The sequence below is a fragment of the Quercus robur genome, chromosome 8 (assembly GCF_932294415.1).
Source record: "Quercus robur chromosome 8, dhQueRobu3.1, whole genome shotgun sequence".
NCBI lineage: Eukaryota > Viridiplantae > Streptophyta > Magnoliopsida > Fagales > Fagaceae > Quercus > Quercus robur.
The window spans coordinates 36,950,080-36,976,970 of record NC_065541.1 but is presented as its reverse complement, the minus strand read 5'-3'; the positions used below and the strand labels follow the sequence as shown (position 1 = coordinate 36,976,970).

Below are 26,891 nucleotides of genomic sequence, written 5' to 3'. Positions count from 1 at the left end.
TACTCTAGAAGGATGAGAACCGGTCCTTCCGGGAGCGACGAGAATGACATTTATCGTGCCTATAGGCGGTCTCAAGGTGTCCCTCCATGTCTCAATGTTCGTCTGTTCTTGTCGGCCACTGGAATGATGTAGGAGATGACTCAATTTTCCCTTTCGGACCAGCTGGTCCAAGTGGTTTTTCAGGTTCCTACAGTCTTTGGTGGTGTGCCCCAGTTCTTGGTGGTACTAACAGTATAGGTTCTGGTTGCGTTTCGTGGGGTCCCCCGCCATCCTATTTGGCCATTTGAAGAATGGTTCATTCCTGATTTTCTCCAAAACCTGATGTAATGGATCTCAAAATACAGCGTAGACTGCTTGCGCTCTAGTAGATCCAGGTTGCTTCGTGTAGTCTCTCCTCGATCGGTTGTTGTTGCTAAATCGGTCTGACCTGAAGTCCCTCCTCTCCTGAGGGACAAACTTCGCTTTACCCTTACCCAACTGTTGGTCTTCTTCGACCCTCTTGTACTTGTTGATTCGGTCCAGAGTTGGCGCAGGCTGGTGACCGGTTTCCCAATTAGGGATTTTCTTAAATCGTGCTCGGTCGGCAAGCCTCTCTTGAAGGTACTGATGGCAACGTCATCATAATCGCCCTCTATCTCATTATACAATTCCCCATACCTATCCGAGTAGGCCTTTAGGGTCTCCCCCTTTCGCATGGATAAGGATAGAAGGGAATCCAAGGGTCGAAGAACCCTGCTGCTCGTGATGAAGCGAGAGCCGAAGGCGTGGGTTAGTTGCTTAAAGGAATTTATGGAGTTTGGCCTGAGGCCGTCAAACCATCTCCTAGCCATCGGTTCCAAACTAGATGAAAATACTTTGCACATTAAAGTTTCGTTTTTGGAATGGACGGCCATCCTCTGGTTGAATTGACTTACGTGCTCTACGGGGTCCGTCCGACCGTTATATATGGTGAAGGTAGGTTAATGGAACTGCTGAGGGAATTCAACCCCCTCTATCTTGCGTGTGAAGGGTAACTGGGAGATTCGGTCCAGGGCTTTGCTCATGGCGTTGTTTACCAGGTCCTTGAAGGATGAACTTCTGTGACTGCGTTTGTGAGGTTGCTCTTCCTCATAGGAGAAGGTTTCACTTGGTGGAGTTCTCAACCTTCGCCTGTATTCGTTGTCCTCTTCATCGCTAGTGTTCGGGCTGGAGGAGGGACACCTTCACTATGCTCTACACAACTTCCTCTCTAGGTCATCAATTTCCTACTGTAGAGCTCTGTTATCATCCCGCTTTTGGGATGCATGACCTTTCCCCTTTGAATGGCTTCTGCTTATATGGAAGGTATGTACATTACCATCTCATCGCTTGTCTTGATCTCTTTCTCGTTCGAGGTTAAGAAAGTTGTCTTGCCATTGGGAGTCTGCGAGCTCCATTCGGTGTGGACCTGATCCTTCCATATTTAACCATTGCACTTGCTAATGCACAAGTTCTTCCCACAGACGGTGCCAATTGTAGGGTCACAATTCGGGGCTTAAGCCCCAAAGGTATGGGATCTTGATCCACGGAGCCCAGAAACAATGAATTTGTAAAGAGTGGGCTGTAGAACTAGGTCTTAGCAAATTGGACAACGGTTATTATTGGGCTATACAACAGTTGAAAACAAGTAAAACACGTTAGTATCAATAGATCCTCAGTCCGAGGAGACAAGATGAATATATGTCGGTCACTGTTTGAAGATTATGGTCATTTGTACTGCTACCGTATTCTCTCTTCTTTTTTTCCGCCCCCCTCCTCATGGGGACTCCCCTTCTTATATAGTCTTCTTGAAGCCATTGTGGTCTTACACTTGTTGATCATCTGGACCCTTACTTGAGTGCTTGTCCCATCGGACATCCCCTTTCAGCCTTCTGTGAGTTGTGGTGGCCAAGGCAGCACTATTCATAGGTCCTCTCCAAATTAATGTGGCTAGAAAAGTAGCTACAACGCATTTAATGCGGTAGCAGCAGTCTCTCCTTGGATATCTTACGTTTCCCTCTTTCCTGTGGGTCTGTGGGACGCATCCCTACTACTAATGTCTGTTAGGGTGGGTCCTTCTAGCAAATAGAGTGCATATTTGAGCCATACTCATCACGTCCGAGGAGGCATTCCTCCTCGAACCGTCCTTCAAACGCCCCCTATCCACGAGACCTGGGTTGGAAATCCTGTTGGCATCCATTTCCTCTCCTCAGACATTGCTAATCGTCCCGGATGGGGCCCAAGGCCCATTACATGATTTGGGGCCTTTGCCCCTACAATTATTATTATTATTATTATTATTATTATTTTGTCCATAAGAACATAAGAACTTGTTATTCATGTTTTTCCCAAATCCAAGAAATAAACCCACCAACCAAACCAATCTTTGGAAAACCCCAAATCCAAATCCAGCAACCAAATCTAATCTCCATCAAATTCATAAAAATAAGAAATAAATTAAAGAAACCAATAATGCAGGTTGAACCTAGAATAGGAGCAAACCCATAATCAAACTTTACGTTCTCACAATCAAATCCAAAACAAGAGCAAGGATACCCAGCAAACTTTATGTTCTCACAATCAAACCCATCACCACCATCAATTAAGTGCATGTCGAACTCAGCCAAACAAACCCATCTCTTAGCAACCAAACACAAAAACAAGTAACAACAAACACAAAGGAAAAAAAAAAAAAAAATAGATCTCCTTCAATTTTGTACCCAAAACCAACCCAAATCCAATCGAGATATCTCTCCCTCTCTCAAAAATCTTAGCTTTGTGAAGAAATTTCTAGGGTTTGCTACCCACACTTTACCTTCTCAACAAATTCTATTGTTTTTAGGTTTGGAGCAGATCAAAGAGAAAGAGAAATCAAATAGACAAAGAGTGAGAGAACAATGGGTAGAGAAAGGGATTAAATTGATGTTGTGATGTTGGTGACTAGGAATATTTGATGTTGGGTTGGGTTCGTGGGGTTGAGATTAGGGTTTAGTGACTAAGCTTTTTTGTTTTTTGTTTTTAAATTTTTCTAGTTTAAATTAAAATCGAGAAATTAAAATTTTTTTTCTATTTTTAATTAATTTATATGCTGATGTGGCATTTTAAAATATTATTTTAATGACTAGTCATCACCATAATTAGTCACATCAGCATATAACATGCTAACAGTGAACTCTGTTTGCCACGTATGTATTTTATGTTACTAGGTTGATGGCAAGGGCCAAAATAAAATCGATTTTCTAATTTCAGGTACTGACATAGGAGCTAAATCAATTTAAGGATCAAAACGAGAATTGGCCCAAAATATAGGGGACCAAAGGTGTATTTTTGGCTTTGTTAAAAGTGGACAAAATAAAGTTTATTGTAGGCTGGGACATGATTCTCAAATATATATATATATATATATATGTTTTTTTTTAAGTGGAAGTACAATTAAAATTCAAATTAAACACAAATTACTAAATTAGTTTTTAATTTTTGTCTAAAAAAATATCATGAATTTTTTTTAATAACACAAGCTTAACATCAATAGCATCACTACAATAAATCATTCATGTGCGTAAGTACGGGTTACATTCTAGTGTGTATATATAATAATAATAATAATAATAATAATAATAATAATAATAATAATAATAGGTAAAGCTGAGAGAAACTCAAATTAGAATTCCAAATTAGAGTTCGAATTTTGCATCATATATTCTAAATTATTTATTCTTAAAGAGTTTTATTTCTTAATTTTAGAATCAAATGTGAGACCACATCATAAATATTCATCTAAGTGAGTTATTAAGTACAAAAACCAAAGAATCTAGAATAAATAAATCATAAAAAAAAAAATTAATGCTTCACAGTGATAAAAAAATAAAAAATAAAAAAGAAGGACAATATACATTTTATACCTAGCTAATAATATCTTTACAAAAATTTTTAAAGAGTTAACAAAATATAAAAATGACTATTAATAGTATTTAAATTTTATATATATATATTTATATAAGAATTATATTATGCATCTTATTATATATCTTTAAGTATATCCATATATACAAAATTAGCAGGCAAGTGGCTCTGACTAGTAAGATTGCCAAACTAGTCAAAAATTCCAAATCCTGAATGTAGAGATTTGACTAGTTTAAGAAGACATGAGATGGCGAATTTGGTTGAAATTCAACACTTAAAGCCTTTATACAACTAAAAAAGAGATTATTGTGACTATTTTGACATTCTTTTACACTTTGGACCAAATACCTACCTCAATGCTACAGGACTAAAAGAAAATCCAATTAGGTTTTAAATTAGATTCTAATTGTTGTTCAATTTTGCACCACGTGTCCTATTTTAGTTTTTTTTTTTAATTTTTTGTTCTAAGTGAGTTAATAAGGTGCAAAAGACGAGGTCTAATATAAATAAATCATCAAAAACTCAATAAAAAAAAAATGAAAAAGAAAGAGTAAACTCATGTATATCCAAAAGAAATTTAAAAAAAAAAAAATGAGAGAGAGAGAGAGAGAGTAATTTGAATCCATATATGTGTGCAATTGTAATTTTTTTTTAATTGTACCATGCATATGCAGGGGTTATACACTAGTAAGAGTAATGTTACATCGTGGGTTCCAATTAGCTCAACTGGTAAAATATCTTATAGTTGTATAAGAGATTTGGGGTTCAGTCCTCGCCTACATAAAAAACTGATTAGAGTCTTGGTCTGATGATAAAGAGAGTTATCATCAAAAGCGGATGCCATAGATTGAGACTTTTTCTAAAAAAAAAAAAAAAAAGAGTAATGTTACATCTACAACATTTTTACAATTATTTTACAATAAAATCTAGCCATTATGTTACTGGTTCTAATATAAGTCCACCATTGACATCACTTTTTACTCACCAATAATAATATGTCATTTAAATTTGTGGTAAAAATTAATATTGTGAACGTAATATTTTTCTGTAAATAAAAATGTATAGTGGGATTTTGACCAGGCCATCCACCATAAGAATTGATATCCAAATTCATTTTTCTCCTAAAATTGAACCCACTTTTGATCATCAAAATCATTGGTTCTGGTTCAACAAAATTTTTTTTTTTTTTGTGGTACATGCCAAATAGCCAATAATCTAACCCTGATTGATGGGCTAACCATGTGCCTCTCAATCCTGATATTTTTTCTGGTGCTGAATATGTAGTATTTGATCATCCAATAATAATAATTAGTATAAATCCACTAAAATTTTTGTAAAATATTTCATAACCGTGGAAATGACATAAATGATTTCAATAATGGATCCAAAATAATAATAATAATAACATTGCAAAAAAATAAAAATTTTGAAGCATTATATACATTATTTATTTAATAAATAAAATAATTGAAAAGCAGTAACTTTCTTACTTGAGTGTTACGGTAGTAGTATCTTTTCCATTGGATTTGGATATGTGAGTAAAGGAATAGTGAGTTAAAGATGTTTTACATTGTGAGTAAATTTATGACAACAAATTATTCCAAATTTTTTTGTCATAACTCTGATATAAAAGATTGTAAGTAATTAATCATCATTTACACATGAACTCATTATTTTTTTCACCCATCACATTTTGCCATGTTAAAAAAAAAAAAAAAAAAAATTGGTGGTACCTTTTCTTTTCGCCATAGTTGTTTTCCCAACCCATGAGCTTACTAGTAAGCATTTGACCAAGTGTGTGGTGGGTTTTTTATTTATTTTTTTTATATATATATATTTTTTTTATAATTGATTCCCTTCAAATATGGGAGTAAGCCCAATGACACAATGACACTGACATACGAAAAGCTGGATCTTCTTATTCAGGAAAAATAAAAATAATAATTCTGGTTTTGAAAAACAAAGAAAATATAAAACACACAAATATGTGGGGAAAATATGAAACACACAAATATATGGTGTGGATAATAGTATAATCTGTAACTCCAAATAAAGAAAATATAAAACACACAAATATGTGGTGTGGATGGTACTATAATCTGTAACTCCAAATAATGCTGGTCGATTTTGCCCCAGATACAAATATGTGGCCTGGATGGTCATGGTACAATAATCTTTTATATGTCACTCAAAATTGGCGGACGATTACCCCAAATTGACAACATCTGCATGGCACCGTTAATTTTTTTTTAAAAAAAGTTTACTTCTAAACTAGTTACTAATACAAGGGGACTTATAAGACTATTGTGTTATTTATGCAAGTCACATAATTTATTAAAGAAAAAATTTTAGCTCTCAAACAATTTAGAGTTATCTTTCTCCAATCTAGTATGTGGCGAATGAAGAAACTATTAATGTGTAATTTTAGTTACATAACTTTTTAATGAGTGACATGATTTTGTTTAAATAACACACATGTCAGTCTTACAAATCATCACATAGTGCGGGTTAGAGTTAAACTTTGTTTTTCAATATAAAAATCATGTGACCAAAACTATACATAAAAATGATATTTTTAAGTGTCACATAGTAGGTTGGAGAAAATTTTCTTCACATAGTGGCTTGATTCTTTGTTAGTATGTTTTTATTAAATTTCGTATGTAAATTATTCCACAATTTTTTTGTCATAACTCTGATGTAAAAGTTTGTAAGTAGTTAATCATTATTTATACATGAACTCATTATTTTTTTCACCAATCATATTTTGCCATGTTAAAAATAAAAATAAAAAAAAGTAAAAAATTTGGTGGTACCTTTTCTTTTCGCCATAGTCGTTTTCCCAACCCATGAGCTTACTAGTAAGCATTGGACCACGTGTGTGGTGGTTCTTTTTTATTTTTTGTAAGCGATTCCCTTCAAAAATGGGATGGACCCATTTGGAAGTAAGCCCAACGACACAATCACACGTACGAAAAGCTGGATCTTCTTATTCAGGAAAAATAAATAAATAAAAATTCTGGTTTTTCTTAGGTGGTAAGAGGAAACAATCTTGTCCGACTAGCTTGGCCCATGTCAAACAAACAAATGAGACCCATAACTCATAAAAAAACGAAAACAAAGAAAATATAAAACACACAAATATTTGGGGAAAATATGAAACACACAAATATGTGGTGTGGATGTTACTATAATCTGTAACTCCAAATAATGCCGATCCATTTTCCCCCAGATACAAATATGTGGCCTGGATGGTATCTTTTATCTGTCACTCCAAATTGGCGGACAGATCACCCCAAATTGACAAAATCTGCATGGCACCGTTAATTAAAAAAAAAAAAAAAAAAGTTTACTTCCAAACTAATTACTAATACAAGGGGACTTATAAGACTATTGTGTCATTTATGCAAGTCACATAATTTATTAAAGAAAAAAGTTTAGCTCTTTAAAACAATTTAGAGTTATCTTTCTCCAATCTAGTATGTGGCGAATAAATAAACTATTAATATATAATTTTAGTCACATAACTTTTTAATGAGAGATATGATTTGTTTAAATAATACACATGTCAGTCTTACAAATCATCACATAGTGTGGGTTAGAGTTAAACTTTGTTTTTCAATATAAAAATCATGTGACCAAAACTATACATAAAAATGATATTTTTAAGTGTCATAAAGTGGGTTGGAGAAAATTTTCTTCAAAACTGGTTTGGAGGTAAGCTTTTTTCCTTGATTCTTTGTTAGTATGTTTTTATTAAATTTCGGTTAATGTAAAATAATGTACCTAAAAATTTATATATTAGTAAACAAATTAAAAAAAAAAATTTCAAAAAAGTTGGTGGCTAACTCTCTTAATCTAGGTCTTACAAACACATGAAACTCACATATTATAAGGATGGTTGCATGTAATAGCTCTGTAAGATTATAGCTGTAAATAAACCAAACTATCTAGGAATAGTCCAAGCTTGGTCTATGAAAATGTTTGTTTATGTTCATTTGTTTAGTAAACAAGCCAAATTTGAAATCCAAGTTTAGGCTTGACTATTAAACGAGCCAAGACCAAACATAATAAACTTGTGAACGAGGCTCAATTTAACTGTACATAGTATTATACTTTTATATGTATATTTGTCTAAAAATATCCTGTACCGGGTTTTTTTTTTATGTACAGGATTTTTTTTTTTTTTTTTTTTTTTTTTTTTTTTTTTTTTTAATTTAGTTCTTAGCTTCTAGAATTTTCATTTCAAGTATAAGAACTAAATAATAATAAAAATCCTGTACAGGATTTATTATTATTATTTAGTTCTTAGCTTCTAGAATTTTCATTTCAAGCATAAATACCTATTAGTGTAAAGCCTTTATGTATAACAGAAAGTCAGTCTTCTCTGCATCAAAAGAAACAGAAACTAGTTTTCAATCCTCAGAGTTCTAAATTTTTCCTTGCATTCCCACCTTGCTTCCTTCAATTAGCCAACATAGAATTGATCACATTCACAAATAATTGGCATTAGAACTTCAGCTATCTAAACATTAATAATAATAAAAATCTACATTTTGGCATATATACCTGTCACAAAAACTTTGTAGCATTATCCAGTTATGGCAGCACTCCAAGTCCATCTCTTCTTCTTGCCCAATTGGAGCTCCTTAACACCTCATGGAACACTGAGGCCTAGGCATATGCGGTGCATGGCGAGCAAACAAGTGCTTTCTAATACAGCAACTGAAAGGCAGTCGGCCAATTTCCAGCCGAGCCTCTGGAGTTACGAATATATACAGTCATTGAAGAATGGTTATGAGGTGGGATTGCTTTTCTTATACAATCATTTATTAATTTAAACATTCGTTCTTTCTATTTTTCCTTGGAAGTTTGGAATGTGCATATGTACAACTTGGAACATAACATATCTTTAACAAACATAGTATATGCATGTTTAGTTCTATATATGTAAGACGGCAATTCCTATATATGCTCAATTATTGTCTAATATCATGATCATGCAGGCTGACCTGTATGAAGATAGGGCAAAGAAGCTGGGGGAAGAAGTGAGGAGAATGATCAATAACAAAGATACGAAGTTATTGACCACACTTGAATTAATTGATGACATTGAACGGCTCGGTTTGGGATACCGGTTCAAGGAAGAAATAATGAGAGCCCTTGACAGATTTGTCACTTTGAAAGGATGTGAAGAGTTTACAAATGGTAGTATCCATGACACTGCCCTCAGCTTCAGGCTCCTTAGACAACATGGGTTTGGCGTCTCTCAAGGTACCCACACTCTTTTAACTGTATGTAATTTGGTTTTGTCGTTATTGGAAGGAACTTAAGAGTGTGATTGTTATCTTAAAAAACACAGATATGTTTAATTGTTTCAAGGACCAAAAGGGAAATTTCAAGGAGTGCCTTAGCAAGGACATCAAAGGATTGCTGAGTCTATATGAGGCTTCATATCTAGGTTTTGAAGGAGAGAACCTCTTAGATGAGGCCAGGGAATTCACAACCATGCATCTCAAGGACCTTAAGGGAGATGTAAGCAGAACACTAAAAGAAGAAGTGAGACACTCTTTGGAGATGCCATTGCACCGCAGAATGCGTAGGCTAGAACAGCGGTGGTATATAGATGCATACAATATGAAGGAAGCTCATGATCGCAAGCTACTTGAACTTGCCAAGCTAGATTTCAACATTGTGCAATCAGTACACCAGAGAGACTTGAAAGACATGTCAAGGTACAATTCACACCATGTCCCTATAATATTGCATATTGTCCATACAAAGTTTATTTTGCCCAAATATATATTGCATTTTGTCCATATCCAGATACCAATTTTTCTTCAGAAATTGAATCAAAAAAATTATTCTTATAATTTTTAAATATCTATTCAGTGATATTGCTATAATAAATTTGCATCTGGTGATGTCGTAACATCTGCTAGCTTCTATTGTATTACTTAGATGGTGGCAGGAAATGGGCCTTGGAAACAAATTGAGCTTTGCCAGAGACAGATTAATGGAATGCTTCTTTTTTTCGGTTGGAATGGCCTTTGAGCCTCAATTTAGTAATAGCCGTAAGGCGGTAACAAAAATGTTTTCATTTATAACCGTCATTGATGATATCTACGATGTTTATGCCACTTTGGAAGAACTGGAGATGTTTACCGATATCGTTCAAAGGTTTGTACTTTAGTAGTATCCATCACTAAATTAGAGTTTAGTTTTTCTTGGATTCTAATTAATTTAGTATTTTCAAGCAGATGGGATGTTAAGGCCGTGAAAGATCTCCCTGAGTATATGAAGTTATGTTTTCTAGCTCTCTTTAACACTGTTAACGAGATGGTTTATGACACTCTAAAAGAGCAAGGAGTGGATATTCTTCCATACCTAACAAAAGCGGTATGTATTATATATATAGCAATTTAATTTCCAATGTTAATATTTGTTCAAAATTACTTTAAATTGATAATTTTAGTACGGAGAAATTAAATGTAACTAGCAATTTCTTCTTTTATCTTAGTGGGGGGATATATGCAAGGCGTTCCTACAGGAAACAAAGTGGCGTTATTATAAACGCACACCATCGTCTGAGGACTATTTAGACAATGCATGGATATCTGTATCAGGGGCTCTATTACTAATTCACGCCTATTTTTTAATGAGTCCAAGTATCACAGACAGGGCACTAAAGGGCTTAGAAGATTACCATAATATCTTACGTTGGCCTTCAATCATCTTTCGACTTACCAATGATTTGGGTACTTCAACGGTATGCTCTTTCTTTTTTGACATTGAATCAAAATTTTGAGAACTCATTAAGAGTGGCAGCGATTTATCTACGTTGACAAGTTATTAAAAAAAAAATTTGTTATACGTATAGGCGGAGTTAGAGAGAGGTGAAACAGCAAATTCAATCCTGTGCTATATGCGTGAAACAAGTCGTTCTGAAGATTTTGCTCGAGAACATATAAGTAATTTGATTGATAAAACTTGGAAGAAAATGAACAAAGATCGGTTCAGCGATTCTCCATTTGAAGAACCTTTTCTAGAAACAGCAATTAACCTTGCTCGGATATCCCATTGCATATACCAGCATGGAGATGGGCATGGTGCCCCAGATACAAGAACAAAGGACCGAGTTCTATCATTGATAATAGAACCCATACCATGTTATGACCCTAGTACAAACTTCCACAGCCAGATCCACCTTTAGACATATAAAACCTGTATATTGTTAGTTGAGCTGCCTATGCTTAGTGTGTTATACTTTGGCAAATTAGGCACATGTTTGATAGTTAGTTAATCCTGTTAGCCAGTCACAGCCATGTACGGCCATGTAGCCGAATATAAAGGAATAAATCTCGTTGTAAGCTGCTTATGTTGAATAGTAATGCAATGCTCAGTTTTACATTGAGTTACTAGCTTGGAGGTTTGATTCCATTAAAAGGATCACTAAAGGTTTAGTTTCCTAGCTCAAAGAATCATAATCTTCTTTAATTGTGTGTTGTCAGAACCATTGAGCTCTTAACATACCCAACAAGTGGTTAATAGAAATGGGTTCTTAACACCAAAAAAAAAAAAAAAAAAAAAAAAAAAAAAAAAAAAAAAAAAAAAAGAGAGAGAGAGAGAGAGAGAGAGAGAGAGAGAGAGGGGGGGGGGGGGGGGTCTCTCTTCCCCCAAATCAAAAACATTTGAAGCATCATATATAATTACATAATTCTAGAAGTAAATTTTTTATTTTATTTTAATTTATTTATTTATTTTGTAGTGCTAGCTATGTGTCTTCGCTATTGATAAATACCCCAATTCACATAGAATAATTGTCACTTTGTCAGTTGATGCTCAGCCAATTACCAACCAACCACTTGGAGCTGTGATTGTGGGAAGTCCTTAAATAAATTCCACAACGTTCGTGACTAGGTGTCCTTTAGTTTTTTTTTAATCAAATAATTATAAATTATTTACTTATATTTTTTTAATCTCACCTTTTTTTTTTTCTGTGTAATAACATTTTTGACTAATTCCAACAAATTTTTTAAAAAAGTTTGAACAAAAAAAAATTGATCCAAAGATTCCAAACGCGCACAAATATATAACGTGGTTTTTTATTATTATTATTATATATATAATAATATTTCAAACATATAACATTTATGTTAATACAATATATTTCTTTTTTTTTTTTTTTTTTTTTTATAAGAACGCAATATGTACAGGCACGATATAGAGGCCTAGCCCACTGTTCGGCAATGGTAGTACCTTGGGGGAAATCGCCAGTCAAGAACCAATTGACAGCAGATGCAAGTTTCAAGACAGTCCCATCTGGTCAAGAAAATTGATGGGTCCCACTTGTTGGGTATGTTAAGAGCCCAAGGGCTCTAGCAACACACAAAATTAAAGAAGAATATGGTTCTTTGAACTAGGGAACTAAACTTTTAAGGGACGTTTGATTTGCTATAATGTGCTTTTGATATGATGCACATTATGATGATGTAACATTAGTTTTAGAATTATGTAATTGTATATGATGCTTTAAATGTTTTTGTTTCGGGGGAAGAGAGACTCTCTTTTTTTTGGGGGTGTGTTGAGAACCCATTTCTATTAACCACTTGTTGGGTATGTTAAGAGTCCAAGGGCTCTGACAACACACAGAATTAAAGAAGAATATGGTTCCTTGAGCTAGGGAACTAAACTTTTAAGGGACATTTAATTCGTTGTAACGTGCTTTAATATGATGCACATTACGATGATGTAATATTAAGATTTTTGGGTTTTTTATTTTAACATTATTGTACGTTTTTAGACCCCTTAAAACACAATCAGATTAACCTAGTTAATTAGCCAAGTGATTACTTAGTCAAATTATTCAAATTTAGGTTAACACAAATATATTATATCATTGTAAAGTGTGAAAAATAAATAACACAACGATATGATAACCTAGGAAAACCAAATCGGTAAAAAATTTGGAGATGATTTAACCTAACTATTCTCAAGGTAAAATAGATCTACTATAAAAAAAATTAAAGTTTACACAATAGCAACTTACACCACTAACATCCTATTACTACCTCGAGTAGGAAACTTACTACCACGACCACGTGACAGCTCCAAGTCCACGAACTACTTCTCTCTTGAATTCACAGCAAGCACAAGTACTCCCACTTGTGTATCTTTAATCTCTTTATGCAATAACCGAATTGATCATCAAGCTCTTGATATAATTTTGATTCTTGATAACCCTAAGTATATGTGAAGGCAAACACCTCGAGATCTCACAAAAGATTTACATACACATAAATAACAACACTAAAACATGGCTAGAGTTTTTCCTTTTATACTTAAAATAAAACATAAAACCCTACACGTCAAACGGACTTGGGTTGAGTTGGAAATTTCTGCAGAAAAATAATCTGTACAAGCTTCGAACGATCGAGTCTAATTCTCGATCGATCGAGCCAGACAGATTTACACAGTAAATCCTACAGTACACTCGATTCCAACTTTACACATAAACGTACTTTGAACAAATTTAAAACAAGACTAAATGTTTTGAGCATGGTTTGCCAATATTACAAAATAAAGTTCTAATATATTTAAATTTAAAATTTTAGAACCTATCAATTACTATAATTTAAAATTAAAAAATATATAATACCATTTTAATTTCATCACATTCCTAAATAATGTAAATTTATATTCTTATATTAAGATTACAATATCGAAATATAACGGCCTAATATAACATAGGCAAACCAAACGTCCATAGTGATCCTTTTAATGGAATCAAACCACCAAGCTCTCTCTCTCTCACTCTCACTCTCACACAGAGGACAGAGCCACACTACCCATTCCATCATAGTCCGTAGCTCTTTACTTCTCAGTCTCTCTCTCTGACTCTCCTTCATGAATGGTTCTCTCACTCACAAACTCCTCAAGCACTCTCTATACACCGCTACCGCTACCTCTACAACTACCACCACCCATTTCCCACTCACCTCTCTGCAATGCGGAACCATTTTACAGTCCCTCACCAACACCAAATCCTTCACCAAAGGCCACCAACTCCATGCCCACATCACTATTTCTGGAACTCTTCAAAACAACACTTATCTCAGCACCAAACTGGCTGCCTTCTATGCCAGTTGTGGCCGTATGCCCCAAGCCCAGTTCATTTTTGATGGGATTGATTTCAAAAATTTATTCTTGTGGAATGTCATGATCAGGGGTTATGCTTGTAATGGCGGCTCTTCTTCTTTCAAGTCTATTGTTTTGTACCGTGAAATGTTGGCTTTTGGTTGGAAGGCGGATAAGTTCACCTACCCTTTTGTTCTTAAGGCCTGTGGTTATTTGTTGCTTGTAGAAATTGGGAGGAGGGTTCATGGTGAGGTTGTGGTTAGTGGGTTGGACTCAGATATTTATGTGGGGAATTCTCTGCTTGCCATGTACATGAAATTTGGGGATATGGGGATGGCGAGGATGTTGTTTGATAGAATGCCTGAGAGAGATTTAACTTCTTGGAATACTATGATCTCGGGCTATGTGAAAAATGAGAGCCCGAAAGAGGCTTTGGTGGTTTTTGATATGATGGAAAAAGCTCGAATGACTGTAGATGGGACTACTTTGCTTGGTCTCCTCTCTGCTTGTACTGGCCTGATGGCCTTGGAGCTAGGGAAAGGCGTACATGGGTATGTTGTTCGACACAATGCTGAAATGTCTAACAAATTTTTGAGAAATGCTCTTATTGAAATGTATTGTAGTTGTAACTCTATAGCTTACGCAAGGCGACTATTTGATGAGTTGAAGTTGAAAGATACAGTTTCATGGAATTCTATGATTTCAGGTTATGAACAGAGTGGAGATGCTTTTGAGTGCTTAAGACTTTTCTGTAAAATGGTTTCAGAAGGGGCACTGCCTGATGAAGTGACTATTGTAACTGTTCTTAGAGCTTGTGATCAGATCATGGCCTTACAATTTGGCACATCTATTCATTCATATCTTGTTAAGAAAGGGTTTGGTGTGAATATCATAGTGGGAACTTCCCTTCTAGACATGTATTCTAAATGTGGAAGCTTGGCTTCTTCACGTTGTGTTTTTGATGAGATGCCCAAAAAGAATTTGGTTTCTTGGAGTGCTATGGTTACAGGATATGGGGTTCATGGGAGGGGAAGAGAGGCTATCACCATTTTTCATGCCATGATAGCAGACAGTGTTTGTCCAGATGAGGGTGTTCTTACTTCAGTTTTGTCGGCATGTAGTCATGCAGGACTAGTACATGAGGGCAGACAAATATTCCATGGAATGACCACCAAGTACAATGTTAAGCCTACTTCTGCTCACTATTCATGTGTGGTGGATCTTCTCGGTAGAGCAGGGCACTTAAATGAAGCATACGAGCTTATCAAAAGTATGGAAGTTGTTCCTACTGATGATATATGGGCTGCACTGCTTTCTGCTTGCAGGCTGCAACGTAATATGAATTTAGCAGAAATTCTGGAACAGAAAGTTTTTGAAATGAACCCTAAAGGTGTGGGTAGCTATGTTTGCCTTTCCAATATTTATGCTGCAGAGAAACGGTGGGGTGATGTTGAAAGGATAAGAGCCATGGTGAGAAAGAAAGGACTGAAAAAACCACCAGGCTGCAGCTTTGTCGAGGTAGATAAGAAGGTTCATCGGTTCTTAGTTGGAGATAGGTCACACCAACAGACAGAGTATATATATGCCAAGTTAGAGGACTTAAAACAGCAACTGAAGGAGGCTGGATACAAGCCTGATACAAATTCAGTGTTTTATGATGTTGACAAAGAAGTAAAGGAGAAGATGCTTTGGGATCACAGCGAAAGACTGGCTATTGCTTTTGCTCTTATTAACACAGGTCCAGGGATCATAATCAGGATAACTAAGAATCTTCGCACATGTGGAGATTGCCACACAGTGACAAAACTAATTTCTAAGCTCACGTGTCGAGAGATTATCATGAGAGATATCCGTAGGTTTCACCATTTTAAAGATGGATCTTGCTCTTGCTCTGATTATTGGTGAGTTATACTAAGTGCAATATAATTGTACATTTGATACAGAAATGAAAATACAGATCTTTTATTTGAAAAGCAGATACCCAGCACTTTTTTCAACATTGCCACTATGGATGTTTATTTTTTCCCCAGAACCGACTCTTTTATTTGATTCTTTAACTGCTGCTTCTCTTCACATTTGGCCATATTCTCACTTAAATATAGAAAGGATCTTGTCTATCAAATTAGAAAGTGCACCACCGACACTCATATCTGTTTCTTTGTCCCATGGGAATGGCTCCATTGGCTCAGTTGCTTCTAGCAGATATTCAATTGGCATTTTTGGTTTTGATCGCTCCAATTGACCTATGTGGTGGTTGTACTTTTCTGGATCTGGACAGTAATCCTATGAGAGAGAGAGAGCATTTGATCATTTCAATTTTGAAGGAGCATATACTTTTTGAAGTATGTAATTATGATAATTACTCACCTGATTGGCATGCATCCTCTTCACAAATGTCTTAAATATGTTGAAATTATTTTTCTGCAATAGATCATCTGATAAGCGAAGATATGTCACCCCATACATCCGTAGTTTTGGTGGACCCTCTTTGTTGACACCATTAGGTCTAGCATTTAGGAGGATTTGATTACAAGCATCACGATCATATCTTGAAAGTGCATTCTCTCCCGCAACTTCTAGGTTCTCTCTCCAGCCTCCACTCAAAACCTGAAAATGCATGTTCAACATTGTGCCAATGTGATTTTTTTATTATTTTTTATTCATCATTTATTGAAGGTCTTTCTTTAAATTTCATTAATACAAAAATGTCTTTTCTTGAGATGCTAGGCATGGTGCTGTGTGTGTGTGTGTAACTTCATATTTCCCATAGTATTTAACAGTCAACAAAGGAAAAAAAAAAAAATATATATATATATATATATATATATATATGAAAAAGAATTTTGTGGATGTTATCAAAAAGAATTTTGGAACATGAAAAAATTCTAAAACAACTCATAACACCAAACAACATATCTCATCAGAAATTAATAAACATGAGAAGGGAGGTCTTAAATGGGTTGAATTTATAAGTTTTTACCTGCTGAACAAGTTCCTGAGGTCCACTTTTGGCATCAGAACTTTGTTCAGAGTCCCTCATCTCAAGACAAGTGAAATTCAAAATGGCATAATGCCTGGATAGCATCCTTGCTACGGGTCGGTACCCATCTCTATCTTTCAAGTTGTAGTATCCTGCAGTAAGCTCTGCAGCATGATCATCAGCTTTATACCACCAGTGGATTCCGGAGACCTGTTCACAATGAAGTGTGAATCATTTCATTGATTAAAGATGGTGGATGGTAATATATGATGGCTACAATATGATGAGGTATACTTTGGCTGCTAACTTGACTCTACAGCCTAGGAAAGCTTTATTTGCTTCATCCAGGATCTGGTCACCATGGCCCAGTAACTTGTTAGAATACCAAGTCAAGAAGAACTTCCCTTTCTCAGTAAGGTATGTACCACTTGGTCCAAAGAACTCTGTAGATGTGGGTGTGTCATTATATGTCCCTGCATTATCTGGCAATTCCCACTCGGGATGTCCTACGCTTGTTGCAGCCTCTTTGAACTCTGCCTTGAGATATTTGTCATAGCACTGCAACATTTAATAAGTAGTATGTAGCTAAGTGCTAGAAACATCAAAGATCACATGGTTGTACTGCAAGTTGGACTAGATTGATATTTATTACACATTATTTTTTTTTTCTAGGATTTAATTGTTATTTTCCTTTCTGTAATTGGTCCATTATTATTTACTTTCATACTTGATTTGGAATTTATTTTCATTTCCTAACTTGGTCAGAAAGTTAGATCATTTCTTTCACTAATGTAACTTGGAACCCTAATTAAAGACCCCAAAGTTCAGTATTGTTCTGCTTGATTTGGTAAATAAAATTTCTATTGAATTCTTCCCATAGCTTGGTGATGATTTAGGCAATCGTACATGTTGATTCTTAAGTTCTGTTTTCCTTTTCCCATATTCCGAAAAACCCTAAATGTTGATTTCTAAGTGGATCTTTTTTTTTTTTCTTCGTCTCAAATACTTTCAGAATTTTGTGCTTCATCATCTTTGCTATTAGAGCCCTTTTTCCTGCCTCACGCGTGCACTTACATAAAAGCTAAAACCTATTCCTTGAATATTTGCTCAAGGACTTCCAAAGCAACAAAAAACAATCTCACCTGAAATTCTCCAATGCCTGGGAAAACCCATCCTTGATTTTGTGGATAAGAGGGATACCTTAGCTCCCCCGCAGGGCCAAGCCCCACTTCAATGTCTATTATGAGTCCATCTTCAAAAAAATCTGACATGCTGTCTCTGAAGCTCTTCATATAGTCTCCATATATCTGTATGGTTCAATAATCAATTTTAACATGGTGTCAGTATATAACAGACGTTCATGTAATTAGACGGATTTCAAATCTAACATATAGCAAGTCCTAGTTTTTATCATAGAACATATATTTAACAGTTTCAAAAACCCTGAGGAGACTACAGTAATAGAAGGCTATGGATGCAACTATGCAAGTAGTCTAGTCCAGTAGTGTGAAGTAGGATTACCTCAACAGCAGTTCGTCCATAGAAGAGAGGCTCGTTATCCACACCAAGACTGGGGTACTCCTTGTTCCTGTTACCTGAGCGATTGGTGTAAAAGACATCAGGGTCTGATTCTCCGATGTCCAGTACCCATTGTGGCAGTGGGATGTTAACAACATCTCCTACGTTACCCCCACACTGGTGGAATGACATTATAGCTTGTAACTTCAATCCATGTTCTTGGACTATTTGAAACAAGCTCCTATAAGCACTCCAATCATACTGCTTAGGTCCTTGGGATTCAGTGATCCCCCACCAGACATCTACCATTACCCCGTCCACTCCAGCTGCTCTTAGCTCCTTGAGCTGTTTCTCAATCCTGGCTTTGTCTTCCAGGACATTATTAATTGTAACGACTCCCAACTGATGCGCAAAGAAAGAGTAAATAATATATAAATATATATTAGCACATATTAGTTTTTAATATCATCTTAGAATACATAGATCAAACATTAGTGATTGTCATGGAACGGATGCTATAAATTAAAATTATATCGCATCTGTAAAGGGAAAAAAAAAAAAAAAAAAGTTGTGTGTATAGGATTTGGTTGAGACTTACTGGGAGCATTACATAGACTGGGACATAGTTTGCCAACATCTTTTCATTGTAGGTGAGAGAAGAAGCCTGCATTTTTTGAGTAAGAGAAAAGTTATAGGAACTCTACAAGATAATGGAAGTGGAGATTCCACAATTCGTTTTCTTTATTGGTTGCTAATGTGAGACATCACAACTTACTACAGAGTCTTGCGTCCTTTAATATTTATACACATATATAGTATATCATTTTCTACTAATATGGCACCTTATCTTGCGTTAAATGGATACGTATATTATTCAGAGTCTGTGAGGCTTAAGCGGTGAACTAAAAACCAAAATGGAAGATGGCAGCCCACAATGTTGCCACTGGGCCGGGCTGATTCTTTTAACAGAGAGAGGGGACCATCCCTATCTCAAATCTGACACACTCTGCCTTGATAGCCGAGGTGGAAGATGGGCCCTTCCCTTCATTACTTTCGGCGCAAAAAACATTATTTTCTCACTAAAAATAAAAATTTTGAAAAAAAAAAAAAAAACAGATGATCATCATTTTCATGACATTTGGAGTTTGGACCACTCCACTTGTAGGTTCAATATCCACTTGTAGTTAGAGTTGAATATATTCTTTTTCACAATTGAATGAAGTTATATTCTTATAGGTTTCGATTAGTTTAATTTATAAAGTTTGTTTTCCTTTGAAACTATCTTTGAAAAGAAAATCATATATATATATATATATATATATAAATTTTGTTACTTTCTCAACTGACATGTGTTTCACTGTTTTGTATCACTTCTATTAAAGTTTTTTTTTTTTTTTTTTCGCTACTTTTTTTTATTACTTCACTTAAATACAATAAATTGTCTATGATAATTTACAATTAAAGATATAATGACCTACTTAACACAATAATAATGATTGAGTACAATTTGTATAACGAAAAGATAACATTAATTTTTTAGGAGTTTGACTTTTTTTTAATATCAAAAAGAATTTAAGAGCTGAACAATTATTTCATACCAAAATTTTTAAGGGTAAACTACATATTTAGTCCTTATCTTTTATTGCATATTTTAATTTGGTCCATAACCTTTTAATTGTGTCAATTTGGTCCATAACCTTTCAATACCGTGTCAATTTAGTCCTTAGAGCACTCACAGTAGTGGTGCTATATAGGTATAATGGTATTTTTTAGCTCTCAAACACAAAATATCACGATGCAGCAGTGGAGCTAAATCTAAAAGATTTAGCTCATCAGTTATAGTGCACATCTATCTTTAGATGTGCACTATAGCTCACAGGTGGTAAAAAAAAAATAAAAAATAAAAAAAAAATTATTGCACTTCTCTCTCCTTCTCTCATTAAATAACATTTCCTTTTCTCTCTCTCTCTCTCTCTCTCTCTCTCTCTCTCTAGCTTCTCTTCTCTCTTCTTTCTTCCTCAATTTTTTTCTCTCTAGCACGCCGTCCATCTCCCTCATCCCTCAGCTCGTCGGCCAGCTCCCTCATCGCCGATATGTTATGCCGACCCACCCCAAGCCCCATCGCCGATCTCCCCAAGCCCCATCGCCTAGTCCGTGCCTCTCTCTCTCTCTCAGTCACTCTCACCTCTCTCTCTCAACTCGCCGACCCACCCCAAGCCCCATTGCCGACCTAGCTCACCGACCTCCCCAAGCCCCATCGCCCAGTCCGTGCCTCTCTCTTTGCTGTGATTGAGTTTTTTTTTTTTTTTTTTTTTTTTTTTTTTTTTTTTTTTTTAAACTTATTTTTGTATGGGTTTGGTGGCTGTGGTGGTGGTGGTTGATTTTGGCTATAGTAGTGGTGGTGGATGATTTTGACAGTGGGTTTGTGGATTTTAGTTATGGTGGTGGAATGATGTTTGATTTTTTTTTTTTTCCTTCTGTGGGTTTGATGGTTGTGGTGGTACGGTGTTTGATTTTTTTTTTTTTTTTTTCCTGTGGGTTTGGTGGCTGTGGTGGTGGCAACGATGGTTGTTGTGGCTATGGTTTGGTGGTACGGTGTTTGATTTTTTTTTTTTTTTTTCCTGTGGGTTTGGTGGCTGTAGTGGTGGATTGGTGACTATGATGATGGTTTGATTTTTTATTTTGTTTGTGGGTTTGGTTGTGTCTGGTGGTGGTGGTTGTGGTTGTGGTTGTGGGTGTGGTTGTGGTTGGTGCTGGGTTGTTTTTTTGGGTAGTGTAATATATTATTTTATTGTATGGGATATATTATTTTATTGTGATGTTTATATTATTTTATTGCGTTGATAGCTAAAAGATCCACTGCTGCAGCTTGTGTGTAGATATAATAGATAAAGTAACTTTTGATAGAGCTAAAAGACTAAATTTTTAGCTCCACTGCTGTGGATGCTCTTATTATTATATCTTGAATGAAAATTTATGACATGTCAAATGGTCAAAATAAAATTTTAGTGTATTGTCACATCAACGAAAGCTAATTTTTTTTATTATTTTGACCATTAGATGCGTTATCAATTTTCATCAAAATAATAACAATAAAGACTAAATTGACATAGTACTAAAATGTTAGAAATCAAATTGACACAATCGAAAGGTTAGAGACCAAATACATAATTTACCCAATTTTTAATCATTAAACCCTTAAATTACAGTATATAAATATGAAATCAATATTCAAACAAAATGCCTATATGACAAGACATAAAAGAAGAACGAGTTTAACTTATTATTATTAAAGAAAGAGAAATGTTTATATCTATTATTTTCACAACACTTTTTTTTAAAGGATTTTTCACTACAAATCTTAAGTGGCAGGTCGTTATTGACTGTTAGTAATGGGCAAAAATGTAATTTCAAATGTGAGTTCAAATTAAAACCAATAATAACTTACTTTCTACAATTTTTTGTGAAAGTATTGTGAAAATATTATGGGCCTAAACATTTCTCTTTCTTTATGAAGAATAATAAAGAGGTGCACTTCTATTATAAGAGTTAGCTCCCACATTACAAAAGATAAAATTATGAAAAAAATAAAATAGAAGGTCAGCACAAATAAAAGTAGAAATAATTCATTCATTAACGGCAACTTATTATGGAAAACAATTCAAAATTTGAAAAGAAATTTTTTTTTAACCATTTTAAAATTTTGTAACTTTCCTCCAAATAACTATACATAAGTTCAGCCGTTAAGGTACAACGGAAGATATTATATTCATTATTTCATTTTTATTTTTTTTCGAAAGGCCAAAATGCTAAACTAGTTATGAAAAGACATTTTAGGCTTGGATAGATAAGTGACTTGAAGTACAAGAAAATACCAAACGATTTCAAGGAACCAGTTCGGGCAGAAAGGATTTTATAAAGAATTTATTGAATTTGACCAGATTTAATCGGGTAACATGCTTAAATGGTCTAATTAAAGAGTCTAAATATGTATTTGGTGGGGATGGCAATTTTACCCTACTCCGCTTGACTTGCCCCTCTTTGCTTCAACCCACGCAAGTTTTCCCCGCCCAGCAAAAGTGGTGAGACGGAGATGGGGCAAGATTTTAGCTCCGCAACACGGGACGGAACAGAGATGAGTTTTGACTTTTTAGACCCAACCCACCCCGCCTCGCATTGATAAGGGTTAAATTGTAAATTTTTCATATCCTAAAACTCAACTATTTAAACAAATATATCATCAGTTTATTTTATTCTACCCAATAAAGCTTTTTGCCACTTTTTTTTTTTTTTTTTTTTCTAGCAAGGTTGGAAATAAAATACTAATTTTAACATTTTCTTTTGTCTTTATTATAAACAAATTTATATACCATTGAATCATTGATTTTGTATTATGAGATTTTTGTTTTCGTTATGATATTATCTTGTTAAACACTTTAATAATATTATTCAATTTTTGCTAAAAATTAGTTTGATATGATAGGATAAATTTATTTGTAATTTCAAGTATATTTTTATTAACGAAGTGGGTTTTATTAAAAAAAATTGTAATAAATGTGGGCAAATTAATAAGAAGTAGAGTTTTATAAGGCGAGGTAGGGGCAAAGACCCCATTCTTCAAACCTGCCCCACCCTATTGCCATTCCATTTGAATCATTAGTTCACCGGTGCCATACACAGATGAAATTGATTAGGGTATAATAACATTGTGAGTTTTTAGTTTCTAAGGTCATGTTAGTCACTTTGAGCTACATTACATTTGTTGCCAAATGAAAAGGATAACCGGTCCCCCAAGACAGACTAAAACAAAACAGTTTTTGAACACATGTAGGAGGCTAATGAATTCACTTCACACACTCACTGAGTTATCCTGACCACAGCTTATTGTGATATCTAGATATAGCAGAAATTGATATCCAAGAAGTACGTTACCTCTTGTTGTTGTTCTCTGGTCGAAACCGCAGGCGCTACAGCTTGGAGACTCTTCACTTTACTACCACCAGCACTGAATGTAGTAAGAGCATGACTTAGTCCTACCCTCTTTACTTGCAATTCTCCTGCTGGTGCAACTTTAACTTGATTCACGGATGGAATTTCCCAGTGAATATGCCTATGGTGAAGCCCCAGTACTCTCCTTCCCATCTCACCTTGTGTTGAATATAGAATGCTTTCCATGGTCGCTATATATGTATGGTTATCAATGTGTTTCAACTACTAATGATATTATATATATGTGCTAGTCAAGTAGCAGAAGAGGAAATCGAAGATTAATGAATGAAACTATATATTCTATAGAGGAATTATGGAAGACTTCTCATTTTTCTTGCTAAAGAATTCTGGTTTATCGGTTCTTATATATGTTTTGTGGTTGGAGTATTTCTAGTAGGCTTTATGAGCCTGTAAAAAATGATGTATGCTTGTCGGCTTTTAATGGAGTCCTCACGTTTGCATGCACCTTAATTAAAGTACAATCGTATACCCTTTTTTTTTTTTAATGTCATTGTCCTCTGTTTGGTCGTTTCTTTAACCAGAAATAGTGAAAATATGTAAATAAACCCAAGTCTGTTGTAGACTAACTGCTAGGATTTTTTTATCATACAAGCTTTATGATGATATGTGGTCGGGTTACAATCAAACCCTAATTTCAATTAGGTTTAGGGTTTTAGTTTTGTAAAGGTTTCTCATTTTCACGAAATCTTGCTCATTTTATACTTGATATCAACAACCTACCTATAGTTTTAAAGGAAATTGATTATCATGGCATTGGGTAGTCGGATTTTTTTTTTTTTTTTTTTCACGAGTCAAAGCTTTGCACTTAACTCACACATATAATAAAGCTACTTATTAGCAAAGCTTTGACTCGTGAGAAACTAGAGGATAGCTTTGCCTAGTATGGGAACACCTTTGAGTGTATTGAGTTGGTTTATTGCATGTTGAGAGTTTTTTTTTTTTTTTTTTTTTTTTAGTTGTAATTCCTATTATTAATGGTGAATGTTGTTGGTGTTGATCATGGAGGCAGGCTTGGAGTTAGCCTAGCCACATTAATTTTTATATCTTGTAGTGCTTGCTATTTATTATTTTGTGCGTATTTTCACAATAGCGACAATTATTATATGACCTTGAGGTAGTCTCCCATGCAACGGTACAAGTATTTGACACATTCTTGGTAACACATAGATACATTAATTGTGAGTATGACTACTGCATTTATTTTTAAGTTTTTGCTAATAATTTCTACATATTTCTTGATTTATATGTTGATGAATATGCTATTTCCTATGAAGAGTAAGAGAGAAGTTAATCTGACGTCTTTGTTGAGTAAGAATTTGATATGAAGGCATCTTTGAGCTACCAAGATGATCCTACGAATGGAAATTTACCATTAGAGGGTTTGCTAATAAATTGTGTTATCTTAGAAGAACTATCTGCTTCTGATTTGGAAAGGCTATCTGCTTCTGATTGCTACAGATTTCAAATTATCCACATAGTCACATCCAAATTCAAATAAGGAGTCAAAGCAAACTAACGCAATTGAGTGTCTCATGTATTTGATGATGTGCACTAGACCTGATATCTCTCATGTAAAGATGGTCTATAGGCTTATGGTAGATCCTGGAAAAGAGAATTTGGAGTGCATCAAAATGGATCTTCATACATATTCTAGGCACTTGTGACTGTGATATCCTATTTTCTAAGAGAGCTTGTACATATGCTATCGTTTTTTTTTTTTTGTTTTTTTTAAATGACGACTATATTGGGGATCTTGATTTTAGAAGGTCCATGACATGTTATATGTTTATTTTTATTAGTGAATTAATCAGTTGAGAGTCTACTCTACAAGGTACTTTATCCGACGTTTAGGCAGAATATACGACAGTAATAGAGGTAGCAAAAAAGTCATTTGGCTTAAAGTACTGGATATATATATATAAGGAGCTATTACAGTGCTTCCAAAACATCAGCAATGGGTAATCAACGACGAAAGACCAATTACAACTGTTGGAAAGTGCTGCCATAGGTCCCAAATTGGGAAATGAATTTTGTTTAGAGACCTATTACAGCGCTTTTAAACCGCCGCAGTAGGTAATTACAAAATAAAAACCTTTTATGGCGGTTTTTTTTTTTTTTTTTTGATAAACACGCTGAAAACTATTATTATAACAACATCACAATCCAAATACATCCTAGATAAGAGCTTGCTGAATACAATAAGGAATCTCTTCAATCCAAATTACATCATTGACAAGGTTTTGAGCTTGTCTTGCTAGAATGTGGGCTGGCTTATTGCCAATCCTGCGCACATGAGAAAAATTAACAACACCAATTTCAGGGCCTAATTCATGAATGCCTTCCACAATAACAGCAACAGAAGTGGGTGGCTGTGTAAGTCGCTTGAGAGCGTTAAAATTGTTAAGGAATCACCTTCCAACACCCCATCTCGCAACCCCAAATGTCTTGCTAGCAACATACCAGCTTCATAGGCCTTAGCTTCAACTTCAAGTGCCATAAAAGGGGCTTTGATTTTTCTGCATAATGCTGCCAGTAATCTGCCTTCACCATCTCTTATTACAACACCAATGCCTGCCTGCTTTCGTGATGTAAAAAGAACCCCATCTGCATTAATTTTACATAAACCCACTGAAGGAGGCAACCAAGCAGAGAACAAGGGCTGTTGTTGTGCGTCAGGTAAGTGCAGAATCGAATCTGATGCAGCTTCAACACATGAATCCATTCCATACCAGTACTCTTGAAGATAACTTGTTGCCCAAAGAGCCAAAGCCAGACCTTATTTGCCTTCACCTCCATGATAAATTTCGTTCCTGTTATTCCAGAGTGCCCAAGCAATTGTTACAAGTTGTGAACACTTCTCCTCTCTAGCTGCATTAATCATCATGACCAACCATAACAGGTCTTGAAAAGAATCAATCAAAATGAACTTCCAAAGACAGTAGCTGTAATTTTGAAGCAGCCCAAGTTTCCTGTGCTTTCGAACATTCCCAAAAAATGTGACAATTTGTCTCAGCCTTTTCATGACAACAAACACACATGTCTTCAGTAATTACATTATGCCTCCTTAACTTGACTTTGGTCGGTAAGCATTACGACAAGCACGCCAACAAAAATGTCGTACCTTATGAGGAATGGGCAAAGACCAAATTTTCTTCCAAAACTTCCTCAATAAACTACCATCAGAAGTAGTTTCACAGGTTGTAGATTTGAACAAACTAACCTACAATTTATAAGCACTCCTAATCGTGTTGTTTCCATTGGTAGTTTCAACCCAAACAATTTTATCCACTGGTAAAGTAGCACTCAAAGGAATGGTCTTGATTAACTCAGCTTCATAAGGAATAAAGAG

At 35.0% G+C, this 26,891-nt stretch overlaps 4 protein-coding genes across 4 annotated transcripts; 2 read left to right on the top strand and 2 right to left on the bottom strand.

Annotated features, from left to right (window-relative positions):
- Positions 1 to 8,205: 8,205 nt before the first annotated feature.
- On the top strand, positions 8,206 to 11,311 carry LOC126695393 (isoprene synthase, chloroplastic-like). Its single transcript, XM_050392123.1, has 7 exons — positions 8,206 to 8,699; positions 8,904 to 9,171; positions 9,260 to 9,632; positions 9,859 to 10,077; positions 10,158 to 10,296; positions 10,418 to 10,666; positions 10,778 to 11,311. The coding sequence occupies exons 1-7, from the start codon at positions 8,499 to 8,501 to the stop codon at positions 11,108 to 11,110; spliced, it is 1,782 nt and encodes a 593-aa protein (XP_050248080.1). The 5' UTR covers positions 8,206 to 8,498; the 3' UTR covers positions 11,111 to 11,311.
- Positions 11,312 to 13,663: 2,352 nt separating this feature from the next.
- Positions 13,664 to 16,010, top strand: LOC126695391 (putative pentatricopeptide repeat-containing protein At3g11460, mitochondrial). The gene has a single exon (XM_050392120.1). The coding sequence runs from the start codon at positions 13,804 to 13,806 to the stop codon at positions 15,937 to 15,939; it is 2,136 nt and encodes a 711-aa protein (XP_050248077.1). The 5' UTR covers positions 13,664 to 13,803; the 3' UTR covers positions 15,940 to 16,010.
- LOC126695392 (beta-amylase-like) lies at positions 15,927 to 23,902 on the bottom strand. Its single transcript, XM_050392122.1, has 8 exons — positions 23,465 to 23,902; positions 19,131 to 19,196; positions 18,536 to 18,934; positions 18,157 to 18,321; positions 17,309 to 17,572; positions 17,015 to 17,224; positions 16,402 to 16,641; positions 15,927 to 16,317 (listed from the first exon to the last, which is right to left on the bottom strand). The coding sequence occupies exons 1-8, from the start codon at positions 23,705 to 23,707 to the stop codon at positions 16,123 to 16,125; spliced, it is 1,782 nt and encodes a 593-aa protein (XP_050248079.1). The 5' UTR covers positions 23,708 to 23,902; the 3' UTR covers positions 15,927 to 16,122.
- A 1,814-nt stretch (positions 23,903 to 25,716) lies between these two features.
- Positions 25,717 to 26,264, bottom strand: LOC126696242 (uncharacterized). Its single transcript, XM_050393012.1, has 2 exons — positions 25,955 to 26,264; positions 25,717 to 25,865 (listed from the first exon to the last, which is right to left on the bottom strand). The coding sequence occupies exons 1-2, from the start codon at positions 26,262 to 26,264 to the stop codon at positions 25,717 to 25,719; spliced, it is 459 nt and encodes a 152-aa protein (XP_050248969.1).
- Between the last annotated feature and the right edge of the window lie 627 nt (positions 26,265 to 26,891).

What these genes read in the sequence shown, in the direction of transcription:
- LOC126695393 (XM_050392123.1), top strand. Translation starts at nt 8,499, where the DNA reads ATGGCAGCACTCCAAGTCCATCTCTTCTTCTTGCCCAATTGGAGCTCC. An exon ending in TGGGTTTGGCGTCTCTCAAG is followed by an intron (nt 9,172 to 9,259) that starts GTACCCACACTC and finishes TAAAAAACACAG; the next exon opens with ATATGTTTAATTGTTTCAAG. An exon ending in TTCCATACCTAACAAAAGCG is followed by an intron (nt 10,297 to 10,417) that starts GTATGTATTATA and finishes CTTTTATCTTAG; the next exon opens with TGGGGGGATATATGCAAGGC.
- LOC126695391 (XM_050392120.1), top strand. Translation starts at nt 13,804, where the DNA reads ATGAATGGTTCTCTCACTCACAAACTCCTCAAGCACTCTCTATACACC.
- LOC126695392 (XM_050392122.1), bottom strand. Translation starts at nt 23,707, where the DNA reads ATGGAAAGCATTCTATATTCAACACAAGGTGAGATGGGAAGGAGAGTA. An exon ending in CAGTCTATGTAATGCTCCCA is followed by an intron (nt 18,935 to 19,130) that starts GTAAGTCTCAAC and finishes TTTGCGCATCAG; the next exon opens with TTGGGAGTCGTTACAATTAA. An exon ending in CTCAGGAACTTGTTCAGCAG is followed by an intron (nt 16,642 to 17,014) that starts GTAAAAACTTAT and finishes ATGCATTTTCAG; the next exon opens with GTTTTGAGTGGAGGCTGGAG.
- LOC126696242 (XM_050393012.1), bottom strand. Translation starts at nt 26,264, where the DNA reads ATGGATTCATGTGTTGAAGCTGCATCAGATTCGATTCTGCACTTACCT. An exon ending in GCGAGATGGGGTGTTGGAAG is followed by an intron (nt 25,866 to 25,954) that starts GTGATTCCTTAA and finishes TTCATGAATTAG; the next exon opens with GCCCTGAAATTGGTGTTGTT.